The following is a 10,394-nucleotide window of genomic DNA, read 5'->3' as shown; positions in this document are numbered from 1 at the left end:
TGTTGATTAATTATGTACATACATACGCACGGCGTAGGCGCCGTACATGGGCCACAACGTGTCCTGCCGTTTACTTACCAAGTAGGGTCTGGTCTTGGTGAGCCGTTGGCGATAAAGCAGCCCCAAACGACGATGCGGACAGTCTTGGTGGGCCAGAACCCAATCTAGTACTTGTGCATGTACTGTCTTGAGTCTTGACAAGAATCAAAATGACGTGTCAGTTTGCCAACACGCCGGCACAAGCTGCCCAGGTCAACTCCCGTCGTGCACATGTCTGGCTGCTGTGCAACTACTACTTCTGTAGGCCGAGTCACTCGCCATGTTGTACAACACAAGATCCAATATCCAGCATCGTCTTGTCAAGCCAATACTCCGTACTACGTCCGATACGACGCATATGCCAATTGATAATAAACCCACATGCACTGTTTCGAGGAGATGCTCCCAGTGCCAGTACCCACGGTACGGGGCTGCCGTTAGCCAAACTCTATTGCGCTTGGACGGCTTTCCCAACATTGAAAGAGCAGAGATCTGGATTGGCAGGCTGCGACAAGGTGCATGTGGATTCTTATCCAGGGGCGCGCCATGCTTTTAGCCAAGCTCTATTATCCGGTTCCTCTCGGGACAAGAGACACCAGACGCCTCCATCACTCCTTGCAGCATACTATTACACTGTACGGAGTAATATATAACATGTCGTAATGTCTAACCGTGGTTTTGCTACCGAGCCGTGGGTTTCCAGTCGTGATGTATCTTTCGACCTAAAGGTCAAGGGAATAATTGATACAAAGGGCCATGTTGCTATAAACCGCGTCACCGCCACAGCTCGGCTTCAGCACCAATCCTCCCGGATATTAAACTGTATGCAATTTTCTTGGAGCTATGAATGAATGATAGCTGTCATGTCCAAAATAGTGGATACAATGTTAATAGTGCATCCTGTTAAGCGGAGAGCTCATCATCGTTTAATCCCACGACGTGGTTGCGCTTGTACCTTGCGACTCCTAGACGCTTAACCCTCTTTCTTACTTGGGCATACTCATCAAGAACCCCATCACCATCTTCTATGACGGGTCATGATCGGTGCTTCTGATGGCATCTGTCCATTCATCTAATATCCCAAGCCTCTGTGAGCATTTGTCCCGAATGACTCGTTCACAATCCGGCCCCAACACCACCCTCACCGGGAGGTCCTTGCCGTGGGCTAGCCCAGTTCCAGTCAGCACATCTACAAGAGCCTTGCACCCTTTGACGACGTCGCCAGGCTGGTTGTCATCAACGGCAAGCAACTTCTTCCTCAGTTGCCCCGTGGGTGTCGCCTCGTCGCTGTACACCTCTATGCGATTTTGCGCGTTGACCATGACGCCGGCGTTGAGAAAAGACGTCCGAAAATAGCCGGGCTCGACCGTTGCAGCGCGAATCTGGAAAGGAGCCAGTTCATCCCGAAGCGATTCCGCCAGCGACGACGCGCAGGCCTTGGTCATGGCATAGATTGAGAAGCCGGCGCCGCCTCTCCAGCTGGCCAGGCTCCCAAACGTGACAATGGTAGACCGCACGCCGTCGGGGGCTACCGGCTGCGCTCGCAAGCGCGGCAGGAAGGCTGCAATCGTGCTCACGGCGCCAAACACGTTGGTGTTGAAAGAGTCGTAGACTTACTGCCGCGAAACCTCCTCGACCGCGCCCTCGAGAATAAAGCCCGCCGCAATCACGAGGTAGTCGACGCGTCCGTGCTTCTCAAACACTTTCGCAGCAACCGACTCAATGGTCGAAGGGGGAGACGTGACGTCGAGGGCCAGGACGTGTGCACCTGCTTCCGCCAGGTCCTGGACGCGCTCGTCTCCGAGCCGTGGCGACCACGGTGTGTCCACGTTTTAGGGCTGCGAGAGCAATCTCGTGGCCGAAGCCGCTTGATGCGGCGGCGATGAACCAGACGGGGTGATCTGTTGACATTGTACCGTAATGTGTATGTATTTTGTAGAGTATATAGTGTTTTCCCTCTTATTTCTATTTCCCTCACCAGGCTCGGGAGACATGGATGGGATACTGGCGGCAGCTCCCACAGCCAATTGAAGCATGGCGGATGTCTTCTTCCTTTAAATAACGACAGCCACTGCGCGGATGTGCGTGCTTCCGAGGTGTGAACTTGGGAAACTTTATCCCCTTGATTGGAAGATGAATCGAAATTGAATTCGGACATGAACCAAATCGCCCGTGTATTCATCACTCGGGCTGGCCTCACTGGTGGTAGCCAAACCCAATCATGTCAGGGTGTGTAGGGTAGCACCGTTGATATCTGGGCGTTTGGCTGGCATGGCGTTTTCGTTTCGGCGACAGCAGCCACCAAGATGTCACCACAGAAGCGAAAGCTTGAATAAGACAGTGTGTTTCAGTGTAAGCGAGCGACATGGACACAAAAAAAAAAGATCTGGTGGCTCGCCTCTAGGTTGCACCGAAAGATGGCAAGGCGCACCAACATGCCGCTGGCGCTGACGCGCGAGACGGACGTCAAGTCGGACATGGGTCGACGGTTGGAGATGGGGATGCCGCCGTGGCGCCCGGTCGGCTGTTGGGAGATGCATTGAGTATCCAGCAACGACTTAGCATGGACCAGACACCTGCTCCAAAATGCATCGACCCACCGGACCTCACTTACATATGTACTTGGTGAGGGCGGGCAACTCTCCCAGGCCGGAGCCCTTGCAGAGACTCAATTGTAAATATCAGGAGCCAATCGGAGAATAACAGAGGAAGAGGTGCTCACATACTCCGTCTACATTCCCAGACTCTGTATCCCGAATATCTAGCCTGTATAAATCGCTTCAGAACGCCAGAGTGCTTTATCCACCAATTCGCGGGGCCAATGATGCCCCCACTTTGTTCAATGTTGCGTTGGGATGAGGTGAGGGGGCGACCCCTCCCTCCCCATACTAACAGGCTGGCAATGCATAGCTTCACGTGACATTGGACATGGAATGAACCTCCGCCCCATCCGAGCGGCACTCTCGCGTCGCCGACTTCACGATGGTGCTAGCATCTCCTTGGCCATGGACGCTGCCCGACAAAACAATTGGATAGAGCACGAGGCGCCGTCTAGCTTTTACTCTTGATTCATATTTCATTTTATTTCATCTTTACTCATGTTTTTGTCAGCGAGCTCTCCGTTTTACGCGGTACATCATGGTACTCGGCATCCCGTCACGAACCGCCGCCACATGCGGCCCCCGCTTATCGGCAGGTGTATCCACCGTCGATGACGAGGTCAGCTCCGGTTGTGTAGGTGCTGGCGTCGGAAATCAGGTAGACATAGGCGCCCTTGAGCTCCTTGGCGAGTCCGTTGCGGCCGAGGGGGATCATGGAACGCCAGAGCTCCTGCGTCTTGGGGTCGATAAAGTCGGAGAGGCCAGTGTCGATGTAGCCCGGGGAAATCGAGTTGACTCGAGCAAAGTCGCGCCACTCGTTTGCCAGCGAGCGAGCCATGTGAATGCAGCCGGCCTTGGCGACATTGTACGACGTCTGCTCCTGGGGGAAGTTGGCAATGTGCCCAGACATGGACGCCGTGATGACAAAGGAGCCGTGGCCCTGCTTCTTGAAGTGAGCTCCCACGGCCTTGGCGCAGTACGCGGTGCCGTTCAGGTCGATCTGGATGACCTTGTCCCAGGCAGCCGCAGTTCCCTCAATGACACCGGCATCGGCCGTGGCACCGGCACTGATGACACACTGCTGTTAGCATCCAAGACCACGGGGGGGAAAGACGAAGCGGGTTGAACGTACTTGGCAATGAAGCCGTCAATCTTGCCAAAGTCACCAATGATGCCGTTGATGCACCGCTCCACGTCGTCGTAGTTGCTGACGTTGAGCTTGTAAGCCTTGACCTTGACCCCGTACTCCTTGGTCAGCGCCTCGACGTTCTTCTCGGCGCCCTCCTTTCGTGACGAGTAGGTGATGGCAACGTCGGCGCCCATTTCGGCACACCCGCGAGCCGCTTCAATGCCCATGCCGCGAGGGCCCGAGGCGCCCGTCACGACGACAACCTTGCCCTTGAGGCTAAAGAGGTCAACGAGACGATCGGTCTTGGGGACGGAGACGGGCATAATGACGATGGTGGGGAGTAGGAGTAGGAATAGGAATAATAATAGATGTACAGAGCGTTGTTTGGTCTTGTGAAAGAGGCAACGGTGGTAGAAGAGGTGATGAGGGGAAAAGGAATCGCTCCTTCCGCCGAGGAGAGGAGGTCCTGAGCTTTTAACCAGGGTGGCGCTTCCTGGGCATTTCTCAGACCGGCATCAGAGTTTGGAGAGAGAGCACTGAGACCACTCAGAGCTTCGGCTGCTGTTGAGGCCTCAAGGGAGGGGACCTGGATAGCGCAGCGGAGACCCCACCAATGTCGTCACCAAAACCCGTGAGTTCAATGTTCCAGACGTCCCAGGCCGCAGAGGATCCCCGACTTTGAGGGTTTGTCGTGGCTGACGGCATCCACAGCGCCGCCAGCACTTTGGAGTATCAACCATTGATGATTGGGTTGCTTGTGAACCTAGTGTCTTTGGTCAACCATTACACAAGCATGACCAGCGGCAAGCTTCGCTCTCTTGGCTTACCTGAGCCTTTGCATGCTGAGTAACGTCAAGGGGGCTCGCTCCCCCGCATGAGGGTTTCGATAGTGTGGAGAATGAAACCCCCCCTTGGATCTGGTAGTCATGGCAATCTGTTCAATATCGACGTATGTACATACTGGCATTGATGATGGGCGACAAAAACGTCTGCTCACACCTCGAGTGCTTGTAGAATGGGGGCGGACGCTGCGGGCTCGTCGGCAACAATGCTGGCATCAACTCCTCTCTTCTTCTCCGTTGTCCGGGATATTGGCACGTCACTTTGAGTTTGGTACTGTCAAGGTTCTTCGTTGCACGTCCATAGTATTATAGCTAAAAAAAATGTGTCATCTTGATCGCATCACCAATCCTCTCCGGGCAGAGCGATAAAAGTGCCCTTCTTGAGGCCATCGACGCCTCCAAGCGTCAGGGCAGCGTTGACGACGCCCCCCAACCCTTCACCAGCTATCAGGCCAGCGGCAACAGAAAAGGCATACATGTCAAAGTTTTTGCCAAAGTACTTCTTCCACCACCACGCCGTGACGCTGCCAAACAAGATGGCGTTGGCGTATCCGCTATCAGCCCCCAGAACCCAAGCCACGCCGACCGCCATCCAGTTGGGAAGATAGTCCCGGTACTTTTCTCGAGGGCCGACGAGATAGAAGTTCTTGACAACGGCCTGCAGAGCGGCGACAACCCCCATCACAATGGAGAAGATGGTGCACGAAAGAGGAATGGGAATCTCGGGCGCCGTGACGGCCTGCGCAACCGCCTGCCACGCCACGACCGAGGGTGCCTTGAAGGGACATCGCATTACCTCTTCCTTTGGCAGGTCAGTACGCCATACGCACGGGTACGCGGACATGAAGAGGACAAAGATTCCCGGCGCCAGGAAGACCGAGACCAACGCGCCTACGGCCTGGGCGTAGAACTGATACTTGGGGGGCGTCTTGAGCAGAAACCCAACCCGAAAGTCGGACACCAAGCTGTTGGAGACGTCTGCACAGCCAGACGCGATGTTGCCGGCTATCAGGTTGATTCGCTGGGCATCAGCAACACTGTAATTGCCCTTTGTGATGCCGCCGTAGACCAACTGCGAGGCCTTGGATGATGCCGTCAGGGGTGCAGTGTCGGTGACGGCGCCGCCGTAGATGCTGAGAAAGGCAAAGAGGATTCCGAGCACGCAGGCGAGGACGGCCAGCCCGGCGTTCATGTTGAATTGAAAGTGGCAGACGAGACAAGACACGACGACCATGACAAGGGTGCCGGGGCCCCAGATCCAGCCCGGCACTTGCTGCTCGGGAGGCGCAAAGTCCTCGAGCAGGCTAGACTCCTCCTCGAGCTTCGCGGCCTGCTTCTCCAAGAAGGGGATACTCTTGCCTTTGGACTTGAGCCCCCCGTTGATGGACGAGGCCATGGACCTGAAGGCATACTTGGCCCCGTCCCAGACCACCCGGATGTGAAGCACAAACTCGACCAGGCTGTAGACGAGGAGAACCATGACGCCGGGCCACAGCATCCAGTAGCGGGGCGAAGGGACGAATCCGGGCTTGGTGATGTCGTTGAGCTTGTTGAAGTTTGTCAGTTCCGCCCACTTGCCCTCGCCGACCTGCTCGCCAATGCATTCGCCATAGTGCACCAGGAGAGGACCGATGAGGCCCCAGGCGGCCACGGTGCCGAGGAACCAGGAAAGGGCGGCGTTGAGGCCGACGAGAATGCCGGAGCCAAAGAAGGCCGGGGTCAACTGGATGTACCAGCCCCAGCTCTCGATGTTGATGGCCCAGTTGGTGTATCCGCTCCTACATGCAGTCAGTCATCCGTGTTAGATAAGAGTCAAGACGTCTGTCTGGTGGGCAGGGGGGGCCGCAAAACGAACCAGGCATAGAACCAGGTGAATATATGCCACTCGTGAAGAATGCCGTTGGCATACTGCGACACGACAATGTGCGTCAGCGCGCCGAGGAAGGAGAAGCCGAGGGCCTTGATCTTCCTCATGGCGTCGTTTGCGCCCGACCCCACCGCGTGCATGGATCGAATGGCCAGGGCAGTGGCGGTGGGAGTGGGGAAGACCAGGTTGAGCTCTCTCGCCACGTTGATGATGAAGAATTTGCGAAGAGGCACGGCGGCAAAGAGGCCAAAGAAGGCGCAGATGATGGTGATGGTGAGGATCCGAGGGAAGTCGGACTTGGGGTCCTCGGAGAGGAGGCCCAGCCGGTACATGGCGGGCAGACCGGCGACAAAGACGCCCGACATGCCGCCGGCGCCGGTGGCAGAAGCCTGAATGATGGAGTTTTCCTGGGGGCCGAACTTCATCCCGATCAGGGGGACGCCCGGGAGAAGCTTTGTGAACAGGGTGATGATGCCGTAGCCGAAGATGGCGCCGAACATTGTGGCGCTGAAGGTGAAGCCCGTCTTGAGACCTGGGAGCGCAGGGTTAAAACACTTGGAGCCGCTCGGGAGTCGATTTTGCGCCGCCGCGGCCACGTCGCATCACATACCTAGATATACATTGGAAGCGTTGACCAGCGACCCGAGAACGATGCCGACGAGGACGGCGCGCGCGGTGAGGGGATTCGGCTCGTGCTCGATGCCCTTGAGCGGCGGAAAGCTGGAGAAGAGATCGGTGATTTCCTCGTCCTCGACTTCTTCGCCCGGCTTCAGCTCCGAGGCGGCCACCACCGAGGCTCTCTTTTCGATGTGCCCATCCATCAAGGCATCGTGGGCCTCGTGGCCCGTCGTAATGGCACCGGAAGCCATGGCTGCTGCGGCCGGTGCAGAGCCAAAAAAAAAAAAAAAAAAAAAAAAAGCCAACGTCTGTCTGGCTGGCGAGACGAAAAGAAGCAGGACAGGAGAGCCGGGCTGGGCTCTGTGCGAAGCGGTCGCGTCGAGTGCGATGCGACGGATGGTCACTCGTCCCAACGATCAACAAGACGAGACGAGACGCAGGCAAGGAGCTTGAAACGCCAGACTGCTAGTGAGGATATCGCATGTATTAAATGGCATGTACCCAAACTCCATCCAGACCAAAGAGCCCGTGGAACGGCCGTGTCGGGGTCCGCCGACTCCAATGCCGCACCCCGGGAAAAATACAAAAGATCCCAAATACACACTCGGGCGCGCGATACCAGTAGAGTCATGATCATCACTTGGGATGAACCGCGAGCTCCAGGCGCGGCGTCTGCTTTTTCTGGGCATTGGGTTGCTCGTCCATCTGGCCGGCTCGCGTAGCGTCCCCCAAACCCCCCCTGTCTAGGCCAACCCCGGCTGCAAGCGTGGGAACTTTTTTTTTTTCTCTCTCCCTCTTGTCTTTGGCAACTCGCCTTCAGGTGTGTCATGGATACGATGTGGTTCTGGTGTATGCCCTCCGATTGGCGATGGCCGGCCTCCAAGTGGGATTTATCATACGGTGCTCCGCCGCTCGGATTGGGCACTGTGAGACTAGGCGTAATTAGAAGGGACGACTAGCTGGCTCTGTTAGTTTGCGTTTAGAGAGTTCAAATTTGTTGGCCGTGGAGGATTTTGTATTGTTCACAATACTAATCACCTCCGATGTACAGCCGACGTCGTTTTGATACTCTGTACAGGATGGTGAGAGACGAGCAGGAACGGCCAACGTGAATAGTCGAGTAGGTTCTAGAGCCTCATACATCACTCCGACATGAACATCATCTCTGGTGACAATAGTAGCCGTGTTGAAGAAAGCCATCTAGACTCGAGCGATACTCGGGACAAGACCACAGGGCCCATGGGCTGTACCAGCGTGCAATCGGCGCCCTCCTGGCATCGAATTGACTCTTCATCGCAAGGCGCAATCAAGTCAAGCTACTCCGTAGAACCGGACCCCTTTCTTGCCAGCGCGCTAGGGAAGATCTGGCAAGTCGACAAGATTTGCATCATTACCCCAAATACACACACGTCAACTTGGCTACTTTGCCCTCAAAGGGTCCATGCATACAGTCCTGCAAATGGTCATGAGGGACAAGAAAATAAAAGGCTACGGTGAATGTCATTAAGGTTATTCGGCCTCCTACCAAAACGGTCCTGGTGGCGTTGCCGGGATACTAGGCTGGTCAATGGGATATCCTCGGTTTGGCGCCCTCACCGGCACACCCATCCACTAAAGACTTGAGGCTTCAATGTTGATAGAGTACTCGACATGTGGTGTTCACTCTCTACGATCCCGAGTCTGTTCAAGGCAAGAGTGTTGTCGTGGCTTGTTCGGCCCCCGTTGTCACGCAACTCATCGCGGCGCACATGTCTCGGTTGAATCTCCAAACAAGTCGTGTTGTATTGATGCCAAAACCCCAATACCGACCATGTACAACATGAACCAGACATCTAAAAGAACACCCAACTGGGCATACCCACCCGACGCGGCCGCCGACTCAGGGGTGTGTCTTGATCAACCCACATTGTCGCATTGCCTGACCGGGTCGACGCAGCCCTGTTCGTAGGTGGCCCGACGCGGTGTTGAATCCCTGGTCGCCAAGAGAGTCACTGTCCACAGTCGTCGACGTCTTCCAGGTACCTATCCAGTGGTGGACGAATCTCGGCCAGTTGCCCTCCTGCCACACTGTGTGAGCCAATTTGAAGTGACGGCCTGCGGGCCTTGTCACGACATGACGGGTTAAACAACGGACTTGACATTTCGAACGGTGTTCGATAGCGCTGGCCGCCATGTCGCAAGCTCGAGCCGAATCGGGCACTCCAGAGTCAACAGCATGTACCGAGAGCAGTTTGCTTCCGCGCCATGTCGACTGGTTGCATGCATTTTCCCAAGGCGAAATGGCATGGCCAACAGCATCATCACTACAACCGCAGACGTTTCGCCAAATGCCACGCCGGAAAACTGGTGCGGCCTGATGTCCACACCCGCTTCAAGGCTCATCGCCCGAGGTCAGGTTCGAGCATCCTGTCCAGCGGACTTTTGTTTCTACTAATTCACCAAGTCTTGAATTTTAGACTTTTTTTTAAGTTGGCCGACTAGGGCCGGAGGAATTGGGCAGATAGTCTCGATAATAGACGCCCTTTACAAGACATGCTGCCATGACTGCTGACGCATTTCTCCGGCGCCAACCTGGATAGGAATCCCCGCGGGCAGTAATCAAAGGTTCTTCTCTTGGTAAGAAGTCTCGTCGGATAGACAGTTTAATGTAGAGCCGACATGCTTGCACAGAGTAGTGTGCCACTGAAGTGATTGCGGACGCCCTGGCTCATTGCTGACAACCTCACGACAGCCCCCATATCGTGCCGCGTCTGCAACACCAGTTGACCTTCAATGTTGACCAGACATGACCACAATCACGCTGCGCGGGGTGGCTCCTCTTAGTGGATTGGTCTGCATAACCCTGGTTCAAGGAACCTTTGAATCTCTTGGCTGCAACAAGGCCCGTTAGACAAGGCTTTGGCTTATCCTACGGGAGGCACGGGGATTATTCCATTATACAATGGCTTTTTGGAATTCGTCGACACCTTCAGTGGCCAACACGATTCTCCCTGCCCGAGTCGACGTGATCTGTAGGATGTTGGCCTAGATGTACGTAGACTGCCCTCGTATTGAACCGAGCTTACAGCTTCCCCGCGGAGTACACTATGCATGCAGCAGTCCGGTATTTTCTTGAGTTGATTTATACCGCAAACTTCCGTCATTCACCATTGCCCCGTCAGGAAGCCCTCCATGTTGGCTTTGGCCCTCACTGGAGTCGGTGCAGGCTTAAATGTTCAGCAGACTCCAAAGTCCTCCCTTGTGCAAGGCGCAACATAACTCGTCCGGCTGGTGACCGCGTTTCCTCCTCGGTTAATGAG

The 10,394-nt window shown here is 55.5% G+C and overlaps 3 protein-coding genes across 3 annotated transcripts; all 3 read right to left on the bottom strand.

The window, feature by feature from the left end:
- Nucleotides 1–1,064: 1,064 nt before the first annotated feature.
- On the bottom strand, nucleotides 1,065–1,950 carry G6M90_00g029590 (uncharacterized protein; the record flags this gene model as incomplete). Its single annotated transcript, XM_014685726.1, has 3 exons — nucleotides 1,065–1,611; nucleotides 1,657–1,807; nucleotides 1,869–1,950. The coding sequence occupies 3 exons, from the start codon at nucleotides 1,948–1,950 to the stop codon at nucleotides 1,065–1,067; spliced, it is 780 nt and encodes a 259-aa protein (XP_014541212.1).
- Nucleotides 1,951–3,225: 1,275 nt separating this feature from the next.
- Nucleotides 3,226–4,091, bottom strand: lxr1_0 (NADP-dependent mannitol dehydrogenase; the record flags this gene model as incomplete). Its single annotated transcript, XM_014685727.1, has 2 exons — nucleotides 3,226–3,706; nucleotides 3,772–4,091. The coding sequence occupies 2 exons, from the start codon at nucleotides 4,089–4,091 to the stop codon at nucleotides 3,226–3,228; spliced, it is 801 nt and encodes a 266-aa protein (XP_014541213.1).
- An 859-nt stretch (nucleotides 4,092–4,950) lies between these two features.
- On the bottom strand, nucleotides 4,951–7,346 carry G6M90_00g029570 (uncharacterized protein; the record flags this gene model as incomplete). Its single annotated transcript, XM_014685728.1, has 3 exons — nucleotides 4,951–6,388; nucleotides 6,466–7,009; nucleotides 7,088–7,346. 3 exons carry the CDS (start codon nucleotides 7,344–7,346, stop codon nucleotides 4,951–4,953), a joined length of 2,241 nt encoding a protein of 746 aa, XP_014541214.1.
- Between the last annotated feature and the right edge of the window lie 3,048 nt (nucleotides 7,347–10,394).

Source organism: Metarhizium brunneum, chromosome 1, assembly GCF_013426205.1.
Source record: "Metarhizium brunneum chromosome 1, complete sequence".
Lineage (NCBI taxonomy): Eukaryota > Fungi > Ascomycota > Sordariomycetes > Hypocreales > Clavicipitaceae > Metarhizium > Metarhizium brunneum.
The sequence above is the reverse complement of the archived record's forward strand: the minus strand, read 5'-3'. Positions and strand labels throughout refer to the sequence as shown.